Source organism: Salminus brasiliensis, chromosome 1 (genome assembly GCF_030463535.1).
Source record: "Salminus brasiliensis chromosome 1, fSalBra1.hap2, whole genome shotgun sequence".
Taxonomy (NCBI): domain Eukaryota; kingdom Metazoa; phylum Chordata; class Actinopteri; order Characiformes; family Bryconidae; genus Salminus; species Salminus brasiliensis.
Genome location: NC_132878.1, coordinates 71,554,813 through 71,582,396, shown reverse-complemented (window position 1 = coordinate 71,582,396; position 27,584 = coordinate 71,554,813). Strand labels below are relative to the sequence as shown.

The 27,584-nt window shown below is 40.6% G+C and overlaps 1 protein-coding gene across 1 annotated transcript in view; it reads left to right on the top strand.

Annotated features, from left to right (window-relative positions):
• stau2 (staufen double-stranded RNA binding protein 2) overlaps window positions 1–27,584 on the top strand; it is a 107,653-nt gene that overhangs the window by 8,396 nt on the left and 71,673 nt on the right. Inside the window, exons 4-7 of the mRNA XM_072688479.1 lie at window positions 653–812; window positions 1,448–1,583; window positions 17,571–17,730; window positions 22,244–22,351. Of these exons, the coding sequence (XP_072544580.1) occupies window positions 653–812; window positions 1,448–1,583; window positions 17,571–17,730; window positions 22,244–22,351 (564 nt within the window). The remainder of the gene's footprint in view (window positions 1–652; window positions 813–1,447; window positions 1,584–17,570; window positions 17,731–22,243; window positions 22,352–27,584) is intronic.

Sequence of the window (27,584 nt, the reverse complement as noted above, 5' to 3'; positions counted from 1 at the left end):
GACAGGAATTTTTTGAATACTTAAATACTACCTTAGATGTGTGTTTGGGGGTCATTGCCATGTGGTAGTCCTCTGAGGTAGTCCGCCTTTTTCTTTATTTCATCCACTGATGTGCAGTGTACCAGTCCCAAAGAATGATGCTATCACCACCATGTTTAGCAGTCGGTACAACGTTCTTGGGATTGAAGGCCTTACTTTTGCTTTTGCAAACATACCTCTAAATTATAAGGAGTGTTTTGACCTGGGATGCATCTATTATGAGACACAGTTCAGGACAGAGCTACTTTTATCTTATATCAGTCTTACAGGCAGATTAACAAAACACACCTGTTTAATTCTAAGTTGGAAATGGTAATTTTAAAAGCAATTAAGACACTTATTGTTACACAAAAGGTGTAGGTGGACTTAAGGAAAAACGTTAGAATACGGAATAAACAAGACTTGTAGAATATGGGCAAAATTCAGGGCTCTGCTACTGTACTTCATTCCATTCTTTAAAGATAACAGTAAGTGATACAGTGTCAAACTAACTGAACAACTCAGCACAGTTTGAAGACAGTGTGTGGTTACTTTTAGGGACATTGTGTAAATTGTGCTAAAAATGTTGATGTGATTTTGTGCTAAACTGTCGCTTTAACTGTATTGTGTTCAGGTCTTCACGGTGCAGCTGTGTCTGGGGGAGCAGGTGTGGGAGGCTGAGGGCACCAGCATTAAAAAAGCTCAACACTCCACAGCCACTAAAGCTCTGACCGAAAGCAGCTTACCCAGACCCCCGCCCCGCTCCCCTAAAGTGGACACCAACAGCAACCCAGGTAAACACACACGCATACACACACACGCACACACTCGTATTTACTATACAAACTGTACTCAGAATGGGTACTGGCTTTAATCATTTAGCATAATTAAACAGTTAAGATGTGAACTTTTTGTGAAAGTCTTTTAGAGGTGTTTGGTGTGGAACACTCCGTTTTAGAGACACTTACAGAGTCAGAATTGTTGACGGTGGTGGTGAATGAAACCAGATGTCTGAAGAGTTTGATGCTTCTGAAAACGCCCTCACAGAAAGTTATTACACTTGATGGTTATGAACACACTGCTTGATGCCTGACACACTGTTTCACCATAGGTCAGAGAAGATTTTGGGTTTAAAACTTGTTTTTAAAATCCACAGACGTGAATGAGGAGGTGAGTTGTTTACACACAACTTGTCTCATTTCCATATGCCGCATTGGCCGTTAGGACAGGATAGTCTCAAGCAGCCGTAAGCATGTGAGCCTCTGGTCACCATGGCCAGTGCCAAGCGTGTGCTTTGAGAGGTGTAAAGCCCCCCACTAAAGCTTTCCCAGCAGAGTATATGCTGTTACTGTAGCAAGTAGGGATAAGCCTTCTGTTAACACTCTTGATTTTATGAGAAATGCTGAACACCCTTGTGTTGATTCTACAGGCAGCATCACCCCGACAGTGGAGTTGAATGGCCTGGCCATGAAGAGAGGGGAACCGGCCATCTACAGACCGCTGGACCCCAAGCCCGTCCCCAACTATAGAGCCAACTACAACTTCAGAGGAATATTCAACCAGAGGTAAGAAACAGTGTGTTCATGCTGCAGGATTCAAAACGTAGGCTGTGTTCACATTACAGAGCTTGTTGATTTATTCGCTTAGACGTCTACATCAGTAAATGGTCAGTAAAACACACACACACACACACACACACACACACACACACACACACATAAACTAAAGAAGCACCCGTCTGATACCAAGCGTATTAGGTGATCCTTTGTATCAGGACAGTTTCAAAACAGTCAGGAAGAAAGGACAAACCTATTGACAAAACTGAGTAAATTTTTCTAAGTACAGAGTTTTTTTTACATTGAATTTTTGTTTTAATGATTTACTCTGGAGTTGTAATTAGTAATAAATAATAATACAATATAATGCAATTGATGTAGCAAACACTTTTAAATAATTAAATGCTTCTTATTCTATAAATTACTTAGCATTTACAGTCTGCAGTTCCAGCTGTTCTTCCATTTGTACACAATCCTGATTAAGAAAAAACTCTTTCAAAACCAATAGTGAAATTGCATATACTTAATAATGGCCTTGTCCAGGGCTTTTTCATATAATGTCTCTTTTAGGTTCAGTTTGCAATTTGCTGTATTTATTTAAATCTTACTAATTTCATGTAGCAAACAGTTTAAATGAAATAGTTTTTGTGACTGTGGCTGTGTGAAAAAGGTTTGTGCTGTTATTTTAATAGTTAAAATATACTTTAGCTTCTTTGATTTGAACGTCAGAATGGATTAGGTTTTGAGCTTTATGTGGTTCCCACAGATGCTTTTATAAAGTAGATTTGAACAATTTAAGGCCATAAAATTCAGTTTCAAGATGATGCCCAAAGCTGGTTTGAACAGTATTGTACTTTTAAATGAATGTAATGTATTTAAGAAAATTTAAGAAATTTAAGAAAATGTCTTTATGAGTACTTTATTAAAAGCTATAAAAATAATCTGGGTAGCTTTAGATGTTTTAAAGTATTCCTCTCATAGTACAGTATCGATTCTATTGTTAGAGGATTGATTATAGTAGATTGTGACCATAAATAATAGCAGTACTTCTGCTCATCACCAGCAGAGGGCAGTACAGCTCCATTTATCCTCGGGTACTGAGAGACAGTTGTGTAAGATGATTTTTTTTTCCAACAGTTTTTGTCATTGATTTCAGCTTTATCTGTTTATTACCGCAGAACAATTATACCATAAAACATGTTTTGGGCCAAGACAACAGAAAATGCTGAACTACATCCAGTTAAACAGGACTAATTCTGCTGTGTGTCATGAAACATTCAGTTGCTCTTTAATGACTGACTGCATCCACAGTGTACTCAGTAAATGAGTTATCACAATAATAATAAAATATCTGATGCTTATGTAGACATTACTACCATTAAAACAATGATTAATAAGTTAATCCAGTTTGGAGTTTCTATTCTCTCATCATCAAATTAATTGCTTTATACAGAATCAGGGTTTTTCAATATTTAATGGTTAACCACTTAGATTTGACTATATATTGACTGCATTAGACTACTTTAACTTTGTCCTGCATGCTAATGCATGGTGACGTATAAAAAAAAAACTATGTGACTGGGAGCACCTGCCATGAAAGGCATAACTAACTGTGAGAGCGCGTCATGGAAGGCATTACTGAAAGTATAACTGAGAGCGTGTTATGGAAGGTGTAACTGTGAAAGCGTGTTACGGAAGGTGTAACTGTGAGAGCGTGTTACGGAAGGCGTGACTGTGAGAGCGTGTTACGGAAGGCGTGACTGTGAGAGCGTGTTACGGAAGGCGTGACTGTGAGAGCGTGTTACGGAAGGCGTGACTGTGAGAGCGTGTTACGGAAGGTGTAACTGTGGGAGCGCGTCATGGAAGGTGTAACTGTGAGAGCATGTTACTGAAAGTGTTACTATTAGAGCATGTCACGGAAGGTGTAACTGTGAGAGCATGTTACTGAAGGTGTTACTGTGAGAGCATGTCACGGAAGGTGTAACTGAAGGCGTAACTGTGAGAACGTGTCACGAAAGGCCTAACTGTGAGAGCCTGTCACTGAAGGTGTAACTGTGAGAGCGTGTTACAGAAGGTATAACTGTGAGAGCCTGTCACGGAAGGCGTGACTGTAAGAGTGCGTCACGGAAGGCGTGACTGAAGGTGTAACTGTGAGAGCGTGTTACGGAAGGTGTAACTGAAGGCGTAACTGTGAGAGCGTGTTACGGAAGGCGTAACTGAAGGCGTAACTGGGGGAGCGCATCACGGAAGGCGTAACTGGGGGAGCGCGTCACGGAAGACGTGACTGGGGGAGCGCGTCACGGGAGGCGTGACTGGGGGAGCGCGTCATAGAAGGCACGTATCGCAAATGGCGTAACAGGAAAAGTGTATCATGGAAGGTGTAACTGGGAGAGCGTTTCTCGGAAGGTGTAACTGAAAGAGCGTAACTGGTACAGCGCATCATGGAAGACATGGGAGTGGGGCTTATCATGGAAGGCGTAATGGGAAGAGTGTGTACAGTCCACAACCAGCGCCAAAGGCTTGTCAATGCGATAGGCTGATGGAAAATATCCAGCGTGTGCCGAACCGCATAAAAGGCAACTGTGGCACCAGTCACAGAAATGTTTGTTGATGATTACAGGAGGAATGTGTCCCAACACGCAGTGTGTTGATTTTACATAGAGGACGTTACGGGAAGAATGTAACATGGGAATGTAATGTGGAGAGCGTAACAAGCGTAACATACAGAGTAACAAGACTGAATGAAGGTAAGGTGAGAAACAGTCTGGCTGATTCTCTCCTCCTGTAAAGTAACAGAGACTCAACCATAGGTGATCTGTTTTCTCTTTCTTCTTTTTTTTTCTCTCTCTCTGTTGTCAATCCCATGGTTCTGGCATAAAGCCTCTGAAATCCTAAGACAGTGAGGAGCCACGGCTAATCTGATCCACTGCCTGATTACATCATACTGCTGCAGAGAGAGAGAGAGGGAACAAAAGTGAAAGAGAAAAAGGGAGAGTAAGAATGAAAAAGAGGTGAGAGGGAGGGAAAAGAGAGGGAATAAGAGAGAGGAGAGGCAAAGATAGAAGGAGGAGAGACATTATGGACGTATAGATCGCCTGGTGATATTAAATATGTGGAAAATTAAAGGCCATCCACTCCATCAGCACCCAGCTGAAACCTAATGAATATCCATATTGATGATATAATGACACACACTGGGTGTGTATGGCAGAGTGTGTGACTGAAAGCCTTTTCAGTTGTGTGTAAATGAGCCCTGTGTGTGTTCAAATCAGAGTATTGATTGGTGGAAGTGTTTGCTGATTTATGTGAGACTGTATGAACTCGGCTCATCAGCATGGCTTTCTGCTTCTCAGCTCAGTGACAGCTCTGCTGATTTATCACACACTCAGCCTAAATATAGAGGTTGTAATATACACGGACCTAGCACTTTATTAGGAACACCTGTACACCACCTTGTTCATCCACTTATCTAATCAGCCAGTCGTGTGTCAGCAGTGCATAATATCATGCAGATGCCGTCCAGCAGCTTCAGGTAATTGAATGTCATAATGAGGGGATCTCATTGATTGAATTGGAGCGTGGCAGGATTGTTGGTGCCAGACATCTTTGAGTATTGCTGATCTCCTGAGTTTACTCAAAGTTTAATGAAAACACACATTAGTTCTGTAAACGAAAACACCTTATTGATGAGAGAGGTTATTGGAGAATGGCTTGACTGAAAGGCTCAAGCTACTCAGATAAAGACGCTATACAATTATGATGAGCAGATAAGCACCTCAGAATAGACGACATGTCCAACCTTGAGGTGGATGGACTACAACAGCAGCAGACCACATTATGTTCCACTTCTTTCAGCCAAAGACAGAAAACTGAGGCTGCAGTGGGTACAGGCTCACCAAAACTAGACAGTTAAAGACTGGAGAGATGTAACCTGATCTTCTGCTGAAACACACATAGTAGGGTCAGAATTTGGCACTGACCGCAGTATGTTGGAGGTGGGAGTACCTACATTTAGAGTGATATTAATATTCAACCCTAATGAAAGACTGTAACACACCTCATTTTAAATCACAATAACTACATTTAGAGTGTTATTAATATTCAACCCTAATGAGAGACTGTAACACACACCTCAGTTTATATCACAATACCTACATTTAGAGTGTTATTAATATTCAACCCTAATGAGAGACTGTAACACACACCTCAGTTTATATCACAATACCTACATTTAGAGTGTTATTAATATTCAACCCTAATGAGAGACTGTAACACACACCTCAGTTTATATCACAATACCTACATTTAGAGTGATATTAATATTCAACCCTAATGAGAGACTGTAACACACCTCAGTTTATATCACAATACCTACATTTGGAGTGTTATTAATATTTTAAACCTAATGAGAGACTGTAACTTACACCTCAGTTTATATCACATAAATATATCACTGAGGTGTGAGTTACATTAGGGTTTCCCATTAGGGTTGAATATTAATAACACTCTAAATGTAGGTATTGTGATATAAACTGAGGTGTGTGTTACAGTCTCTCATTAGGGTTGAATATTAATAACACTCTAAATGTATGTATTTTGATATAAACCAAGGTGTGTGTTACAGTCTTTTATAAGGGTTAAATAGTTTTTGTACTAGTGCACTGTACAGCTTATCAGCTGCTACATAAGAATGCATTTGTGGTCGGGAAATTCCTTCAAATTCAAGCTGATGTTCTCAAGGATATAAGCCTTAGGTTGGGGAGTAGGTCTGTGGTCAGTGATCAGTTCAGTGTTGCTTCATTCATTCAGACTCTGTCTTAGTCATTGTGAGTCGTTGTGTTAGCCGCGTTTTTAGCGCCTTTGGGAAACGCCTGCATTCCACTCGAGTCGGGATTTGGGTGATGTGTTTCCGGGAGAGCCTCACCGCCCCGGCTGATTTGGATATGACAGTGAGATTACGTCAGGGCCAGCCGCTCAGCTGGAATAATAATAAGGAGGAGAACCACTGGCCAATGATATTTCCTGCTCTGATACTGAGCTGGGGTTTGGAAATTCTCCGGAGTGAATAAAGAGTGGCTTACAGGTGGCTGTAGTGCTGCTGCTGGAAATTTGCGTCAGTGTGGAGACTAAAACGGCGCGCCGGTTTATTTTCATTATGATAAAGAGAATGGTAGCAGTAAAGAGCTCCGTTTGGAAAGCAAATATGAAACCCCACTGTTATAAACTGCTGTCCTTAAATTTCTCTCCTTTACTGTTTGAGTAGTGACTCAGTATTTATGACCTTTACTGAAGCGTTGGTGCTGGATGCAAATCTGTTGGTAAGAACACACCAAAACCAAAATTTTTAAACAAATTGTAAATCCCTGACAGTTAGGGGCTTGTTTATCCCATAAAACCAAGAAAAAATGACAATTACAAGTTGATTCCATTTTAATAGTCCCACTATTTGAATATAATCTGCAAACTAAGGGATAGACAGGTGGGGAAATGGAGACTGAAACTGTAACAGGCTGTAATTCTACTCAAAATAGTACAACTCATCCAGTTACAGTTCTGCAGGACTTCTCGTTGTTTCTATTTACTTTTAATGCTAAGCTCTGCTGGGGAATTTTTTTAATGTGTAATTAATTTATTTATATATAACTTTAATATAACTTTTTGTTGATGATATTATTGAAAGCAATTCAGCTGCTAGTGTATCAAAATAGGCTTATGACCTTAGCAAATTATAAGTAAAAAGGTGCAAGTATTTGTTGCTGTGTTTATCCCAGCCGTGGCAGCGAACACACACGCAGGGAGCAGTGGGCAGCCAACTCCAGCACCTGGGCTCAAGGGCACTTCAGCCGTGGATTGAGGGAGGAGACAGCCTTCACTCCTCCAACACTCAGTTCTTACCTAAAGGTGATTCGAACCAGTGAGCTTCCGGTGTCGAGCCCACTTCTCTACCCATAAGGCCACGACTTCCCCAATTAACGAATAAACTTTAAGAACGGAATAATCACTTGCCAAATTTGTGCTGAAGAATAAAAATGAAATGCTTAAATGTACTATTATACAATTTTCATACACACTAACAGCAAATCACTGCCTAAAAGGTCAGTTTATTTATTTATTTATTTTTAAATTGAGTAATCGTAAACGATACAGTATAAAATGGTAGTGATGTGGTGATAGTTTTTTTCCAGTCCTTGTTCATTTTCCCTTAAATGTTGATTTTTTTGTACTGAAAAGTACATGAGCCACTATGACTGTATTATTCATAAATATCCAGACGTGCTCAGAAACTGACCACTTATGAAAGGCTAGAGGATAGCTAAGTCACTGTGGACCAACAGATCTGCTACAGTCTCTACTTAAACCAGCAAAGTGGAGCTAGAAGAGAGGCCTTTCTGATGAAGTGGGCCACACTTCTGATGAAGTGGAAACACCTTAAGAAAAGATATCTTAGTCAGTAGTTAATAGCCAATAGCTTAATAGCCAATACAGCTGAACACTAGGTAGCTAGCATATATGCTATCCTAAATACTAGTCAAGTTGTTTTTCCTTTGCACAAACTGCATGTAATGGTTCATTCCAAGATTAAGCACAGTATCGTCATTGCGCTGCAGTACACTGAAATGCGACCTCTGCATTTACCTCATCCGTGACATCCGCAGCCAATTTTTTAGCATGACGTGCACATACGCACACTAATGATTAGAGCAGTGAGAACACCCACCCACAGAGTTTAGGGAGCCATCTCGGCACCTTCATAACAATTGGGGGCTAGGTGCCTTGCTCGAGTGTACCTTAGCCATGGATGCACATCCTGGGGATCGAACCTGGTTCTAACCTCGCTATAATGCTGCAGGAGACCAGCATTACCGTAAAGGCTACTGTTTGTCTTTCCTCATCTCTTTCCATACACCTTGTAGGAAAATGTAGAGAATGCAGTTAGGTAGTTATCTAAAGACACTTTCACACCTGTCCAGCCAGCGACTTGAACCCTAGTTGTCCTGCAGACAGTTTTTGGTGTTCAGACAATCTGTGTACTTTTTTTCCCCCTCTTCCCTTAAGCCTTAAGTTCTAACCTGGTAATTTACACACGAGCCCAAGTCTGCAGTGATCTCTGACTCTGATTCACCACCTTACTTCTCATGGGAAGCGATGACTGTTGTGTGCTTGGGGAACAGATTCCCACATGTCTGAGGTCACGGTGTTTGACACTTGCGCCGTGGTTATACGGAATTATCCACATTACTCTCAAATTAGCAGAAAGGCCCTCGGGTATCTAAATGGGAGGGCTTTTTTGGCCTAAACTACTCTGTTCCTTTCACGTTTCCAGTAAACCAGGTCCGACTGTGGCGCGATGGATCCGTCATCAGGAAGAGTGTCATGCTTTGATAAGGAGGCAGGAGGCAGGTTATTTGTTCTGTGACGCCTGAGTCATATTTGAAGAAGCATCTCTCCTGCAGCGAAGCATTCCAAAGAAAATGTTTGGTCAGCTTATTCACGAAGCCGCTCTCATATGAGAAAGAAATGAGCAGATTGCACAAGATATGTGCGCACGCTCTGAAAAAGAGGAGAATTAATCTTTTGTGAGGGTCCAGGGAGGAATTCTGAGGAGAAAAATGGGATTCCCAGGAATTCAAAATGTGCTCAGATAACCTTTAGCCCTCCATTTTACTCTCCAGAATTAGTTCTGAGTAAATTGTGCTGTTTCTGTTTAATCCAGACAGTGGCTTGGTGCTCCAGTTGATTGTAAAAGGATGACCTTTTTGTCTGCAGAACGGCTTTGTGTTCTAAATTTGTGATTCTAGACTTGATCTTGTTGGTCAGTGCTCGAAAAAACAGATCTTGCACAGCAACTGCAGAATGACCTGTAAAACAGACTGTGGAACAGTGTTTTTGCATTTGTGACTCTGCCACTTAGAGACAGTCATCAATCCATGACTCTGAGTGTGCTCACCCACTACCTTATTTCTAGCACAATTGATTACTGTAATGGTTTTCTAAGTAGACTTCCAGAACTAATCATGAACCTGCTCCATCTGATTCAAAATGTAGCTGCCAGAATATTTAGTAGGAGCAAAAGCAGAGAACATTCACCCCCATTCTTAAAACCTTACACTGGCTACCAGTATGTAGCAGACATTTAGAGGGTTTTTACTGATCTACAAAATGCTTAATGCATAGGTACCTACAGGATGTGCTCCAGTGATCTGAACCGAACAGAACTCTCAAATCATTTGATCTGTAGATCTGTAAGTTTATTGTTTTAACCATCTTTTATTTTCTATATGAAAATTTATTTATTGTATTGTTTTTCTTTTCATTTAAAGCTCTTTGAAAGACCTGAGAAGAGTGCAATACAGATAAATCATTTTTTGCCTGCATAGATCACGTGAATTCACCACACCTGTATTGATGATGTCTGTATAGGGCAAACAGGTATTGGCCACTTCTTTGTTTTTTGGGATCTGAATGGGCTGCACTGAGCTGGCCACACTGGTATTTACATTTACATTAACATTTACGACATTTAGCATACGCTCTTATCCAGAGCGACTTACAAAAGTGCTTCGCTGTTCACTCAAGAAGAACCTCAGCTAGTTTGAATAGACTAAAATTAAAAGATACCTCTATGCTTAGACATTACTAAACACAAGTCAGTATGGAGACCATAGTACTCTACTCTATTGTACTCTATTGTACTGTATTTACAGTGCCATTGATATTCAGTGCATGTGTACTTATTCACGGACAGTACACACTTATTATGTGTATTGTATTCACGGATGTGTACCTGTTTTGGCTGCACCTGCACTGACTACATTTGTATTTGCGGCACCTTAGCGGATCACACCTCTGTTGACCCCGTTTGTATTGGTCACACCTGAACTGATCACATCTGTATTGATTGCGCCTGAATTACACACACCTGTGCTGATCACATTTGTGCCACTATAGTGAGCACTCCGCTGTTGATGACAGTTGTATTGATCTCACGGGTATGGGCCGTGCTTGTGTTGGTTACGCTGCTGCTATATATTTGCCAAACCTGTACTTATCACTGCTTTGTTGATCACATGTAGGCCAACCACTTCTGTATTGATGGTGCTTCATGGTTGCTACAGTTAATGGTCAGTGCAGTGAAACTCTGTTTTTGCAGTTTAGATTCCATATATGGGCCAAATGGACTGGTCTGTGATCAGTGTTTACATACTACATCACAGTCCTCTTTCAAAAAGGCTAGCAAACATGAATTCTCTGTGATTTATGGCCTTTAATGAACTATGGATGTAGGTGAACTATGGATGTAGTTCACCTGGACGTTTCAACAGTCCAGAGTGATGCTGACCATTTTGGGCATGGACACAATCTCCATTGCTCCTTCTGGAGTTGCAGAATCCAATTATCTGTGTGAGATTGTGTAATGCATCATTATAAATAAGCAATAAAGCACTGGTCAAATTTTGAAGGGATAAAGACAGGAAACTTTAGTCTGATTAAAAAGCGGGGGTCACTCATAATCTCTTGTTTGCAACTGAAACCATAACAAACAGACCAGGCTGGCGGAGGAATTTCAATTTAGCCGAGCTTATGTAAAGTTATGAAAGCAGGATGTTCTGTGCTATGTCATGTGAATCAGGACTGTTTGAAAGGAGTTTGGGCTGTGGGCCATGAGGCCCTTCGAACAGCAGTCTGGCTTATATGACTCTCTGCCCCCGCTAGCAAATACATCGCTGTTAAGCGGGACTGTGCGCTCGTTTTTGTTTCTAATTAGGGATGTATATTATATGTTATAGATAAATCGGACTTTACTATGTAATTTACAGCCAAATAGACAGTCAGTCTGATGTAACTTACTCATGTTCAGGCAAATTGCACTTGAGGCCAGGTAAATATTACTCATGGACGTGTCAATTTTACTCAGAAACAAGCAAATTTTAGACATGGCCAGAGAAATTTTGCTCATGACCAGGCAAACTTTCCTTGTGGGATCTCAAAGTTGTTGTTTCACTCCGCCAGCTGTGATCTAGAGCCTCTCTGTGTTTTCCATTAATGTGTGGTTTCTGTTTACTTATGAACGTCCGGCTGATCTACCGTAAATTGTACAGGCTCTCCAACAGAGAAACTGCACTTTGCCACATTATTAATATTTTTTAGGCTTTCCTTGGCAAGAATGGGCAACTTTCTGTAATGCTCAACAAGGTTGGATAACACTTGCTGAGAGATTTCTGCCTTGGAACACTCCTCTATGCAAAACACTTCCTGTTCCTTGATATTCTTTAAGGTCTTTGCTTTTTGCTGAACTGAGAGAGACCTCAGGAAATATATTGACTCACTGTAACCATTGCTGTGTAGATTTTGATGTGTGCCTGGGTTCATTATCTTGCTAAACGTTCACTCATGACCAAGCTTCAGCCTACTTGCAGTGGCAGACAGATTGCTTTTCAGAGGAACTTCTGGAACATTTGAAGCAAAAATGCCCTGAGGAATCAATGATCCACGACCGTATTTCACAATGGCTATCGGGTGTTTTTCTTTGTATGCATAACAACGGTGTTCATGACCAAAAAGTGCTGACCATGTTCCACCATACTGTGTTTCAGTGACATTTTACAAAGTTCAGGCACTGCATTCTTAGGAAAAGCTCTTCCAGAAAGAAAGGTCGTGGAGGTGATGCCTGAAAACTCTGAAAAAATTTGGTGCAGATTCAGCTGAACTGCAGCTCTGAAACTGTGGCCTGTGGGTTCCACTTTGTCTGTTTTGGTGTCTTGCTGTTAAACCTCTTGAGTTTCAACTGAGATCTGTCAATAGTTACTGCTGCTTACTCAAACCAGGATCATTCTTTTAGTCATTTAATCTGACAGAATTTTTTTCCACTGCAAAAAAGCTACTGTTTGAGTTATGAACAAATCTCTTCCAAAGCTGACCAGTAGAACACTGACTGACTGAGAACCCACATCAAGATCAGTAACCAGCAACATCTGCACTCTAACAGAACAGGTGAATGTGGACCACTATTTGGAAAGCAACAGGTCACTGTTGCCCTCTTATTTGTGTTATAACTGTTTATGAATTAATTTTTAATAAACCCATTTTTGATCATTCGCAAGGCCCACTGCCTGTCTCGTCTAAGTAGCAGCCCTTCTTGGTCCAGTTTTGAGAACCCCTGAATTTGCTTCAGCACGTAATCTCACCATTTTCCTGTTCTGTTTTCATATGACTGAATCAAAGCATTAATTAAATGGTTTAATCCGCAGTGGGAGATGCTGGTGCTGCTGGAGTCCTGCCTGCTGCTGCAGACAGATATCCTTTACGCAACGACCCTTTAATGTGAAACACTTTGATGGCTAAATTAGCTGCAAGTCTCAGACGCGTCTGTTTGACGGATGTTTTTCAGTCGAAGCTTTCTTTTACCTCGCACCATTGGCAGCTGCATTGAAGCGGTAACTTTAGAAGCTTTCCGAAGACTTCTGCTTGTGTCTTGTGTCTGAAAGGGTGATGGGGCTAAAAAGTTATATTGCAGTAGTTCATCACTGTACATAACATAACAGTGTTATAAAAGTCCATAACTACCAAAAAATATGGGGTTTGGGGGTTTTTAAGGGTTTTTCAGTAAAGGCACAGGTTCTGTTTACAAAAACAAAAACTATATAGAATGCTTATTCCATATTCTGTTTTTTAAAAATGTATTTTGCACATGCTAGTAGAAGCCGTTTATAAATGCTAATATACAAAATACAAAAATTGTCCAGGTCTTCCTCTAAATTGAAGTATTGTGATTTGTGCGCTACAGTCTCTCATTAGGGTTGAATATTAATAACACTCTAAATGTAGGTATTGTGATATAAACTGAGGTGTGAGTTACAGTCTCTCATTAGGGTTGAATATTAATAACACTCTAAATGTAGGTATTGTGATATAAACTGAGGTGTGTGTTACAGTCTCTCATTAGGGTTGAATATTAATAACACTCTAAATGTAGGTATTGAGATATAAACTGAGGTGTGTGTTACAGTCTCTCATTAGGGTTGAATATTAATAACTCTAAATGTAGGTATTGTGATATAAACTGAGGTGTGTGTTACAGTCTCTCATTAGGGTTGAATATTAATATCACTCTAAATGTAGGTATTGTGATATAAACTGAGGTGTGAGCTACAGTCTCTCCTTAGGGTTGAATATTAATAACACTCTAAATGTAGGTATAGTGATATAAACTGAGGTGTCTGTTACTACTCTACTTGTCTCTCATTAGGGTTAAATTTAATGGCGAGTCTATCACATATTGTGATTTTGTCCGCCCATGTGAGTCAGTGTTTCTCAATTCTGTCTGTTTATCTGTCTTCTTTTCAGGAATCTTATATTTATACAGTCACATATCAATAAATGACAGTCATGTTTTCTTGGTGTGTGTGTTGTGTTGGTATGCTTGGCCCCTGTCCCTTCCTGCTAGGTGTTCCCACTTTGGCTTGCATTTCCCTTTAATGCAGACCAGACGGCCTGGGTGTGTGTTTGTGCGGATTGTTTATTATGCCTGATGTTTCTCTTTTCCCACGTTACACTCTGGGTTCTATGAGCCACAGCTGCACCTGTAGCAAATCACAGCCTTCACATTCTGCACTCGTCCCATGGTGCACTTGGCACTTCCTCTGGGCGTACGAGACCTCATGCGGATGGTGAAATTCACCATAGACAAACACAATACGTGTGCAAGAAAAGTGCAGACTTGGTTGGGGGGGGCACACTTTAAGTCCGGCAAAATATTAAATAAACATGATTGATTGCTCACCGCAGAGTCAGTCCATCAGGCGAGACATTTGGTCCCTAATGTGTGCTTCTTTGGTTTATAGTGAAAGATGCTAGGCTAACATAGCTAACAGAAACTGAACTTCGACTGTTATCAATCTGATCTTGATCATCTTGCCAATGTTTTTATTTGCTTAAAGAATCCTAAAATGTAAACAAGTGTTAATAGTAATAGATCAAGCTTATTTAAACATTTCAGCTAAATTTGGAACAACTTCTTAAAATGACAGTTCTCAGTTCTGTGCAGAGCTTCACCTTTGTGATTATGGACTATAGTAAGTCATACCATGTTCTAAACTTTATTAATTGGTCTGCACCATAATAATGAAGAGCTGGATGTATTTTGAAAGAGGCAAATGTGTTTGGTTGTGCCTTTATGAAGATGAGTTGTCCGTTTTTTGTTACCCTAGCATGTTCTGTTGTACAAGAACACACAGATACCAAACATGTCTTGGTTTCTTAAACGTGGACAAACTTATTTGATACACATTCACTTTTTTATCATGATCTTCACAGTTGTCGAATGTGTGTGTGCTCCAGCTCTGCTCAAGTGCCGTGTTGGTTTCTTTCCTCATTGCATCCAGATTCTTTGCTTTTCTTTCATTCACAGCTTCCAGCTCTTCACGCCAACTCCAAAGACACTGTAAACCAAAAGCAGAAGCTGTAGTGATGCCTGTGGTTTGCAGGCTTTCAGCTTTTTGTGTAGCATGTATACATCCAGTTTCATTTAACTTAAAAAGTCATTTGTTCCATGACTCACCCAAAATGCACGGACTGTCAGCATGCAGGGTTATTTTTGATTTTATTGTGCTGGGATTGTTCTCTGTATGTCATTAGCATGCATGTAATTCAATCTTTTCTTCTTCCTTGGTGGCTCCTGTGATTGCCCTGAGCGCAACGTCTCCCAGATGTTTTAAATCACTATCAAATCTGATATCTCAAATCTCACCCTAAAAATGGAAGTCCTCTAACAGCTGAAACTAAATAGCTGGAACACTTCGGAAACAAAGTAGTGTTGAGACTCTGCAAAACTCAACGCATCTCTCTGTACTCGATGTCCATTTGGATATTTATCAGTTTAAGGGCCCATTTCCTACTTTTTTCTCCTATTTTCTTTTCTCCCTGTGCTCTACTTATAACTAGAGATGGATCGATCAGTGTTTTTGGAGCCTGTCACAATCACTATACAGCTGCATGGGTCAATCCCTGATTACGATCAAGGCTGGGCCTGGATACAACATGAACCTTTCCAGGCAAACTTGGTAATGCGTCTTCATGTGGGGCTTTTGTAATGTTTGTACTTTGTCCATCAAGAATGAAATGTACTTTACTTTTTGGAATCAACTACGCTAAAACACTGTGAAAACTCAATGTGAGAGCCTGCAGTTTAGAACTGCACGGTGGAGCTCAGAGTGAAAACACAACCGAAAAGAGCTGCTTGTGTAGCACATCAGAAATAGAAAAGTATTTCTGATTCTGAAAACATCATTATTTTGGATGTAATGCCGTCAGCTTTTGGACTGTTGCAGATGTACTTTTGGTGATGGTTAAATGTGGTGTGCACTGTTTGCTGTTTTGTGTTTGTTAGCTCTGCTGTGTTCTGATACTCACTGTACTGAGCTGAATGTACTCGAGAGAGAGAGAAGCATCTGATTGGTCATGTTAAAAGGTTTTATACATTCCAGAAATATTTGAGTTTGTCAGGTATGGTACAATCCACCAGACTGACGGAGCAAAGCAAGTTCAATGCTGGCTTTAATTACTTTCTGCAGCCGTGCATAAGCTAATCAGTCAACCTACAGTCTGACTAACCACTCTAATGGATGAAGTTAATCAAGTTTAACTACATTGACCAATGTGAATAATCTGGACCAATTACACTAACTAATTCAGTTAATCATGATGAACTACATCGACCAATGTGGTTAATCCAGACTAACGATGCTAACTGATTAAATTAATTGAGATAAACTACATTGACCAATGTGATTTATCATGGCTAATTAAACTAACCAATGTAATTAACTGAGACCATCAACAGAAATTTACACGAACAGTATATCTGCATCAACCTGCAGTTCAGGAATGGTCTTAAGTCTCAGTTTCATGACAATATGGGAAATGTTCTTTTCCCCCTCCCCGAGCAGCTCTTAGTGCTGAAAGTGCAACTCTGGAAAGCGTGTGGAGTGTGAACAGGTTTCTTTTGGCCGGTCAGACCGTGATCCTCTTCATTAAAGCCAGAGAGTCCAAACAGGGCTCTAAATCTGCCCACTGAACAGCGGCCTGACAGCCCCGCCTGTGTGTGCCAAAGTTAAGTTAAAGAAAGCTGGATATATGTGGAGCGGCTTTTGTTTGGAGATCCTTCGCTGAGGGCCAGCAGGGAACCATCCGTCCAGCCGCTTGCTGTGGTGTCGCCGACCCCGAGGAAGAAGGGCCCTCCAATTTTACCATTTATAACCTCACCAATATTGTTCAGGTTCCTCCTCTGGTATAAATCTGTCCTTTCTGCAGTTGTTATAAGCCTTTGTCCATCACTCCTTCTCTGCCGCTGCGTCTTTAGTCCCTACTCTGTGGGAGGCTTTCTGACACACATGGAGACAGACACACACACACACACACACACACACACACTCACTGGGGAGGACTTAAAGGGATAGTTTACCCAGAAAATACAAATGTTTTCGTATGTGTGTGTGTTTATGGTCACTTTCATTATATTATTTACTTTTAAAGTAATTTAAGTAATTGTTTTAAAGTAATTATAATAATATAATTATACAATTATAAAAGTTATTTTAAATATCAATTAAAATAGTTAGAATTCTTGTTTAAATAAAGTTTGCACACCTCTTCTGTTGTGAAGTCTCAAAAATAAGAGGTTTTTTTCAGTGAGGTCATAGCTTTAGTGTAAGGCTGCAGTGGCAAAGCGTTTAGATTTAAAAGAGCTGGTTCAGCCACCTGGCTTGTAAGTCACTCTCACGTGCAGCAGGCTGAAGATTCTCCATAAGACTGCGCTATTAGCAATTAGGTTTTACTTGTAACAGACTTCTCTCCTTTTATCTCTGTCAGTTAGACAGGTAAGGTGTGGGTCTTGCTTTCCTAAGGCAGTGGTCTCGCATTATTATCAGTAATAAATCTGCTGATCCTTTTATGAATCAGTTTTTTTTTTTTCTTTGCCCTTCCTCTCCCCGACTCCAGGTATCATTACCCAGTGCCGAAGGTGTTTTATGTGCAGCTGACGGTTGGGAGCAACGAGTTTATCGGTGAAGGTCGCACTCGCCAAGCTGCCCGACACAATGCTGCCATGAAGGCCCTTCAGGCCCTGAGGAATGAACCCATTCCAGAGAGACCACTTCAGGTAACCTTCTCATACCTCTTCAACTCCTCTCACACACCACTGCCCAGCTGACATAAACATCAGAATGTAAATATTTATTAAATTCTGATGCTGTGGTGTTTCAGGACATTTGTCAATAAGTAGTCTTAATTTATTAAGATTTCCTCATTTATGTAGACATGCATCCGCTTCTCTGAGCTTAAGGCTAAATCTAAGCCTAAACTTTTTTTTTTTTCTTCATATTTTTCCTCTTTCAGTAGGGTGTCCCTGACTTGGCCACTTATGCTAAATAGACTAAGTCTCTGAGAAATGCATGCAATACAAAGACTAAACATATCGATTCATCAGATGAACTGGCATTTTGTACCAGTCCTGGGAGTTAAGAGTTATTTAACCAATATTCTGTAAAAGCAGAACGCTTGTGTGATTTAGTGAGTAAATCATAAAATACAGAGACAGTGAGCAGCTATCTAATTTATCAATTCATATTTCTAATTGATAAATTAGCCTCTTCTGATGGCAGCTGTTGATCTTAGCCAGCCAGGCGCTTCACTTTCCCTCACTGCGTTCTGCTCTACAGCAGCTCTACTAGACTACACTTTAATCTCATCCGTTCTGCACTGGTGATCACGCTGCATTACAGCAACATTTGGCCATTTTCACCAGAGTTTCTGTAGTGTCCGGTGTAGAAGACTGCTGGACGTGCAGGCTAGATCTGTGTATTAGCAGTGTCCTCTCTGGATCTGATAAGGAAAAGGCTAAAACAGCCTCTTACAGTTTAAATTGAGTTACATTCATACTACTTAAACACTACATTTAACACCAGGAACTACCACCAAACCTGTATGTTTAGAAGCATTCACGTCCATATTACCCATGCCACTGTGTGTAAAGATCCCCCATTTCCCCCCATTTACTAACACACTCAGCATGACTCACAAATTCGTCTTATTCACAGAGTCTCCAATAACTCTTTCAGCCTGTCAGCAGTTGTGTGAAGCCTGCATTCTGTAACCCACCTCACACACTCAGCCATTCACTCAGACCATCCTAAATCTACTGTACGGGCTTTTGGTGTCAGCGTCTGTATGTCACCACATATATATGACTTTAGACAGATGTGATGTAACCCTCTTGTATTCTTATACTACTCTTGAACAACCCATAATATCCACCCACAGGTCCAGACCAGCCAGAGGCTCGGAGAGAAATATGCACTCAGCTGAATGTAAAGACCTTAATGAAATGAAATAACTATTAACTATTAATTAATACACGCAAGCCTGTTGCCTTTCGGCCAAACTGGCAGCTTTCAGTAATGAATATGGTTAAGAGTGTCTTACTGCCAGTGTAGAACTAAACTCAGCACCGCAGCAGCTCACACCATCATTCACTAAACCCACAGATTTAGGATCTCTTTGTTGGATGGATGAAGCATGAAACATGAATAGAGCTGTTCCATGGTTGACTTGATTGGTTAAACCAAGATGACATTGCAAATGATGATCATTGGGGTCCAAACACTGCGTCATTATGGAGCAAGGAGAGCACAAACGCTGTACCATGTTTTTAGACTGGCTTTATTTATATAATAGATAATAGGGCCTACAAATGAGGTTTTTGGACGTTCTTGCACTTGTATGGTTTTGAACCCAATGAACTAAATAATTCCATGGCAGTTATTTCAACCTCAGAGCGCATCAGAATTGTCCCAGTTTTCTCTTGGACACCGTGCCGCCGGATTCCACTACAGGGGTTTGGTTTCTGAACTTGTCGCTTTTCTCACTGCTCATGAGGTTTTATGTCTGATTAATGTTCCTGTGCATGCACTGGAGTAGGTTTTTTGGTCAGTTGGGTCGTTCTCGCTCCAAATGACGTCAGTTGCAGTGTCCTGTTTGGCATTAATTACAGACATCTGGGTTAATCTGACTGAAATTAGAGCTGGAATCATGTGATTTGGCTTTATATAGTTGTCTTGGTGTTTGGTGGTCATAACATACCACATTCAACACAGTTTACCTTATTACCATTACCATATTAAGGGGTTTGTTCCACATCAGTTTTGTGGACTTTTTTTTTTTTTTCATTAAATACTTTGTTGGGTTTACACATAATTGCTCAGAAATAATGCTAAGAAACGTCAAAGCATTTGCATTGTTAACATTATTCTTGCTATATCCAAAATTGTTACAGGTGCGTGCATAAAATTTGTGTAATATATGAATTGCACCTTCGGTGAACACAGATTTAACACACCATTATACAGTTTAGTCTTATGCATATGTGCACAGTGGTTTAAAAAAGCAGCATTTTGATGCTGAATCATTTTGGTGGGGATTACAGGATGGTTTATTATAATTAAATTTGCCCTTACTGTTGTATTTTTCTCAAATATGTATAACCATGCAGATTAGTCTTTGACAAAGATGGAAAATTTGAAATTGGCTGAAAATATCAGAAAAAGTTATTGTTACTCACATATGTAAGATAATAATGTGTAAGATAGTAGATATGTAAGTGTTTTGTGTGTTAATATTGACATATAATGCATTAGATTCATAAGAATTAGATGATTCGTGTTCACCTACTTTTATGTACAGGATATATTGCTGTATAGAGAGTGTTGCCTAAATGCTTTTGGTCTGCCTCCTCTTTTCAGGCCAAGTGTGCACCCCTGACATGTTCTACTAAATCTACTTCTAATAGTCTGGCTAATATCAGCCCTGACTGCATGTATTTTAACCACAGGTTATATTTAGACAAAGACCTTATTCAGGCAATAAGAATCAAACTGTGCCGTCGAAGCTTAGTCAGACTATCAGGCTACTAGACTATCTTCCACTGGTGTGCATGGAAATGTAGTTGGTGACATTATTTCATTTTTTGACTGTGAAGGGCTTCAGTGGTTTCTCACAGATTCACTCATCTATAATTGCCCCCACATTGAGTATTCACACTTCTTCTATTTCAGAACATTTCCTACTAAACATGTAATCATGTTGGGGCAAATAGGAGTGATACAGAGCCAGAGGATTATAGCGGAGAATCTGTCACTGTATTCAAAATCGAATGTGTGGTTTTGGTTTCTGTGAATAAAGTACGTAGCCTCCGGCCGTCTCCTGAAAAAACAACACAGATTTCCCCCAGTCGGAAATCATATCACATATTGCCCCAAATGGCTGGCGTCCACATCGGTTATTTAAACCACGATGGCTGAGATCTCTCCTGTTCAGGCTTGTTTTCAGAATGAATTCTTTGTCAGGCACTTCTTTCCTGTATTGCTTTACAAATTGAAGCACACCTTGGTCATGTACACCTGAGGGTGAAAAGAGCTTACCTGCCAGGCTGCTTACACACACACACACACACACACACACACACACACACATACACAGGAGTAGTTGCGGTCTGTAATCTGTAAGAGCATGGGGAAACCACAAGGCTGGTAATTCAGAGCCACATACACGCCCTTACAACAAATGGATCTAGTTCTGAAAGCTGATTGGCTGAGCCATCTTGAACCTGTTATGAAATGCACTGCACCTCAGTTCTGCATTAATGCGCAAAGTTGACGAATGTTTAAAAGTAATGTTGCTTAAGACAAAGACAAACACATGTACTATTTGTTTTGGGACACTGATCGATCCGTCCATCCATGCAGTGGACACACACACACACACACACACATGTACACACACACTGATATAGTGAGCACACATGTCTGGAGCGGTGGGCAGCCCAGGGAGCAGAGAGGGTTAAGCAGCTTGCTCAAGGACCAAGCAGTGGCAACTTGCTTAACTTAGCAGTTAGGGATTTATCGATACCACTGCTTCCCTTCCAGTGCCTGATGCTCAAGTATCTGCTGATAATAAGGACTGAATACCAGCTCTGTCTAACCTAACTACTTGATAGACCTATAACCTATAATCCCTAATTTTTAAACCATTCCACTGTTATTCAAGTAAAGAACAGGGTTCTGTCACAATAAGAATATAATGAACCTGCCACAAAGACTCAAGATGAGAACCACCTAGAAAATGAGGCAGAACCACAGAGAGGAATCGAGACTCAAAAACCTTTAGAAAAAAAACATTGAAGGGTTTAAGGCTTAATCCTTGTCCAGAAAACCTGTGGGGAGAACCTAGCCAGAACATGAGGAGAAACCACTGAGAGAAATCCAAATTTAAGAAGAGAACCTCCCTAGGTCATGAGGATGAGCCACAAAGGAGAACATCCCTAATAGCACAGGGAAGAACTATTGAGAGGAACCAAGACTCAAGAGAAGAACCTTCCCAAGAGCATGAAGATATACCACCTAGAGGAACAAAGACTCAAAAGGGGAAGCTCCATAAGAGCAAGAAGAAGAACCGCAGAGAGGAACGAGACTCAAAATGAAAACCTCCTTAAGGGCGTGATTCCAAATATTTGTGTATAGTCATGTATTTCACAGCACTTTTAAACGTGCCTCAGCCAATCAGATCTTAGAATTGGATTCATGGTTAAAGTGCATATTTTGTGTGTTGGACTCTTTCAGTGTCCAGAGGAGAAGAAGGGTGTGGAGGAGAACAGTGATGCCAGCAAGTCAGAGATCAGCCTGGTGTATGAAATCGCTCTCAAGCGGAACCTTCCCGTCAACTTTGAGGTAAAGTGTGCACACACGCAAACACACGCACACACACAATTCCATAAATGCTTCCAGATGAAGGAACGCAGTCATCTCTGTTGTGGCTGTTGTGGATCACTTTATGATCCAGAATTTATGGAGCACTTTTCATACGGCAGCAGCTCAAAGTGATTTAATGCTTTTTCATACATTCTTTTAATTCAGTGTTGTTCCTGAGGTGCGCTTATGATGTTTGTTTGGAGTTATGAACCATAACTTATTTAACACTACCATTGTGTGTTTCTGTTACTGTCCCCGCAAGACAAATAAATGAATTCGATTGGCTGTCCGATGTTTAAAAAGCAGTCTGTTTAAAAAAAGTGCTGTGGGCTGGATGGGTGGGGCCTAAAGTGCTGTAAACTTAATGGGTGGGGCTAAAGTGTTGTTGGCTGAATAGGTGGGGCTAAAGTGCTGTAGACTTAATGGGTGGAGCTAAAGTGTTATTGGCTGAATGGGTGGAGCTAAAGTGTTGTAGGCCGAATGTATGGAGCTGAAGTGCTGTAGGCTAAATTTGACCCTTCCTCTCAAGAGAGGCCGCCCAGGCGCTCGTTCAGTCTCTCGTCACTTCAAGACTTGACTACTGCAACTCTCTTCTGGCCGGCCTCCCTTTGCACACCATCAGGCCCCTGCTACTTATTCAGAATGCAGCAGCACGGGTCGTCTTCAATGTTTGTAAATTCAGCCATGTCACTCCACTGCTGCGTTCTCTTTACTGACTTCCTGTAGCTGCTGTCTGCATCAGGTTCACGCAGACTGAAGACCCTCCTCCTCTGAGAGTACTTGGGCGAATAGTAGAGTACGATGGTCTTCATATTGACTTGTGTTTAGTGATGTCTAAGCTTAAAGGTATCTTTGAATTTTAGTCTATTTAAACCTGAGGTTTTTCTTGAGTAAATAGTGAAGCACTTTTGTAAGTCGCTCTGGATAAGAGCGTCTGCTTAATGCCCTAACTGTAAATAAGTGGGCCAAAAGTTCTTTAGGCTGAATGGGAGGGGCTAAAGTGCTGTGGGCTGAAGGGGTGGAGCTAAAGTGCTGTAAGTGAAATGGGTGGGGCTAACCTAAAGCTGTAGCCTAAATGGGTTGAATTCAGTTACTGTAAAAGTAGAAAATTATAATCAAATAACATTAAACAATGAACATTTAAGATATTAAACATATAAATAGACGAAATATTAATATCTAAAATAATGTATAGCTTTTAAAAACATTTCAAAGCTAAATTAATTTTCACACACTTTCTTAAATGTGTGTACGGAGGTGTCACTCACAGGATCTAAATCTATCTGAAGTGTTTTTTCTGTGTTGTTGATCATTGAAATGACATTCATAACGAAGGTCTCCTTATGCAAGTCTTGCTTTTTGTAATCACATATTTCCCCCATTAGCACAAGCACAAAAACATCATCTGATTCATTTAACAGATTGTGGATGATGAGCTGCGCCCAGTGACACGAGGAAAAGTACAGTACAGATTATGTTCAGCACTTCATATTGATCGTAATGAATTTAATCCAGAAGTTTTTTTCCAGCCCACACATGTTTCAGCTCCTCACTCACAGGCTAGAGCTTCTGCTGTTTATGAAAACAAGCGGATGTCTGCGGTCTCTGTAGCATCTTCATTATGTAAAGTGTTTTTCCACGCCTGTCTCCAGCCCACATTCTGCTTTCATCAACTCAGGCTTTGGGCTTTGGTGAATTCTGCGTTTTCCAGCCGTAATTCCGTTCTCCCAGATCCTTCTGTGCATGCGTACGGTTTGCTACATCTAGGGCTCGAATCCAACTGTATGATTTGTGCGTGATGTACATATTTTTGTGTGATTTTGTTTGAGCTTGTGTCTGATCTTTTCAGGAATTTCGCCCCATGACATTTGGGAAGAATGTGTGGCGCAGTTTTTTTTCCCCTTCAGTTTGAATAAACATTCAACCCAAGAATAAGTGTTACAATATGAGCAAGAAGCTGAAAGTGGAAAATGGTTGTTCTTGCTGAAAGGGGTTCATAGCTAAATGGAACCATTTGAATACCAGAGCTGCAAGTAATGATTACTTCTATAATCAGTTAGGACTGTGCATTCAGACCACTTTTAATATTTGTCTTTATGTTAATGAATAAGAATTAGGCCATAACATTTATTAATCTGAGGAATGACCTTATGGATCATATGAACATTACAGAACATTATAGAGTGTCCCCTATGCTTTCTGGAGTGTATTACAGTGAGCCAGAGTGATCCAACAGGAATAATTTCAAAAGCTAAACACAACTAATAGAACAAGTGTTTTCTCCAAATTTAATGCACTTTTAATGACAATTGCAGCCTCAGAATGATTCAACAACTTTATGACTAGCATAGTAGAGCATCCTTCTGCTGTTATGACCTGCTGCAAATGTGATGCACTGCCAGACACTTGCTTCTGGCAGCATTCCTGAGGAATCATAGCCCATTCCCCATGGACAGTGGCCTCCAGTTCACGTTCTTGGGTTTGCATGCTGCACCCACCTTCTTCAAATCCCACCAAAGATTTGTATGAGGTTCAGGTCTGATGACTGTGACAACCACTCCAGAATCTTCCAGGACTTCTTCTGGAACTACGCCTTAGTGAACTTTGAGAAATGCTTGGGATGACTGTCCTGTTAATGAAGCACACATGCTTGAAAAGAAAGACCTGCCTACAGTAAAGCATGACAGTGGCTTGGTGATGCTCTGGGGCTGCTTTGCTTCTTCTGCCACTGAAAACCTAGGAGCTGTTAGTGAACTGGAGGCCACTGTCTATGAAGAATGGGTTCCTTAGGAACGCTGCCAGAAGCTGGCGTCTGGCTCTGTGTTACCTCTGCAGCTGGTCATAACAGCAAAAAGGGGGCTCTGAGTACTGAAGATGCTTACCATAAAGAGATTTACCATAATTCTAAGTCTGCAGTCTTCATTAATAGTGTCATTTTGTGTGGAGCTATTTAAATTGATTTTGTTGTTTGATTGGTTTATTATAAACAGTTTAAAGTTTGTAAATTTTGATAATAACCATACAGCCCACTTATTTTTTTCTTAAATTTGCACACTATGTGTATGGCAGCAATTTTATTCCAGGCAAACAAAGCGGAGTTACCTCAATTTGCAGATTATGAATGGCATAAAATTACCCAACAGCAACGTGAAAAACTAGTGGAGAGTCTGCCAGGACATGAGAGCTGTGATTGGCAGTGAAGGTTATTTGACCATAGTGAAGTTCAAATATTAGTACTGTGTTTAAATTTAAATAATAACTTTGCATTATAATTATTGTAATAATTTCTTTGTGTTATTTGAGCAGTTGTTTTTGAGCAGTTGTAATTTTTGCAAATAAATGCTCTAAATAGCAATAGTTTTATGGAATTCAGGAGAAAATGTTGTCTATGGTTTATGAAATACAACGCAAATGTTAATCTCCCTAAACACATTGCCTATAAATAGTAAAACCAGAGAAAACGATCATGTAGGGTGGGTGAACGTGGTCTGAAACTGAAACAGTGTTTATATATATTTATTAAAATTCTTCATTTTAATTAAGCAAGCACATTTCGGTTTTCTACAACTGAGGCACTTTAAATGAAAACTGCAGCATTTTTTGTAATAGTCACCATAATTGATCTTTCTGGGACAGTGTCTCTCCTTTTTTCCTTCATCGGCTTTGTCGACTAGTCTTTGGGAATCTGTCTGGACTAATGTCCCAGTACAGTGTACATTTGTCTTTGTTCATCGTCTAGGATAACTTGAGTTATTTCTCATGGCATGTAGAACAGATGTCACGTTCAAAGCTATCGATATATGGCTGCAAGCATTTGGACGGATGACGCATTACTGAGAGATATAAGAGGTAGAAGGCCATGGCCAAGAACCACCCATCATGTACATAAGTACCTTTCTTCGGGGCAGACACATCAACAAGCCGTACAAAAGAGCCATTCTTTAGCCTGCCAGTCTGCCATTGTCCCACCCGGGCCTGATATCCTGCCTTTTCACTGAAGCTGAAGATGCTGGAGTTTCTTAGGCACGGTTCCTGCCACTAATACCATATCTGTGTGAGGTTTCTGGGCGGGATGGAGGATGATCAACCTCAGGTTACAGCTTTTCCTCCTGGAAAAACATGATCCGTGTCGTCAGACGCGCAAGACAAGAGCTCAGACAGAAGAATCGGCCACCATCAGACTTGGGCATCAAAGTCTCCTCTGAAACTCCATCACCGCGCCACAGATCCCGTGGCGTCTGCTGCCATGACTGCAGCTCGTCTGCCGCCGCCGGCTCCACGCGCCAAGGCTCTTTCACAAGACTCAAGACACTGGCTGGAGGCAAAATGTGCTACTGCCGTATTCCCAGCAGTAAAAGTGACTGAGAACTGTGTCAGGAGGCCAGCTGACTGCAGGTGCTGTGGACATGTTAAGGATCTTTGTTAACCCTTCTTTGTTCTCTGTGACTAGTACACCTGTTTTTACACTGTTTTGGATTATTTCTGACTTTTAAGGCTCACAGCGAACACATTTCTCACTTCAGTTCTGATCCGTTTTGTGTATGTACTAGTGCCAGCAGGCCTTGAAAGTCAGTATGTAAAATTTGGAGCCTACACATGCTTTTTTCCCAGGCTACAATGTGTATGTATTAGAATAGTCCTCATCTAAACTTTTTGTAATCGCCTCTAGGGAGCAGTAGAAGTTGCAGGAAGTTCAGCATGATTGGACAGTTTACAAATGAGGAAATACTGCAGTGTCCTTCAGTTAGCTGTTGGATTGAAAGCAATGCCACTTATGATGTAAAATACATGATTTTATTCACTCATTATAATAAGTGACAAATAACTACAAATATATGGAAATGTGCAGAATTTTAAACCATGTTGCCCAGTTTAGCGGTGACAATAGAAGGTCAGCCACAGGTTGTAGAGAAGCCCTCAGCACTCATTCTTTCAGGTAAAGCCAAATCTCTCTATTGGTGATCATTTAAATAAAATCTGCGCACTGAGATTGCTGGCAACCTTGTGTTAAAACATGTGGAGGAGGAACTATGAGGAATTAGTGTCCAAGTAGAAGAAATATTTTTGTGTGACAAACCTTCAAAAACATTCCTTATTATTTGTTCTTTTTTGTTGTTTTTCTGGGTAAAGTGTTTAAAACTTGCTTAATCTAAAGTTGCAGTGAAATTGTCAAAAGTGCCTTAACAGAAAGGTCTGTCCAAATGTACAGGCA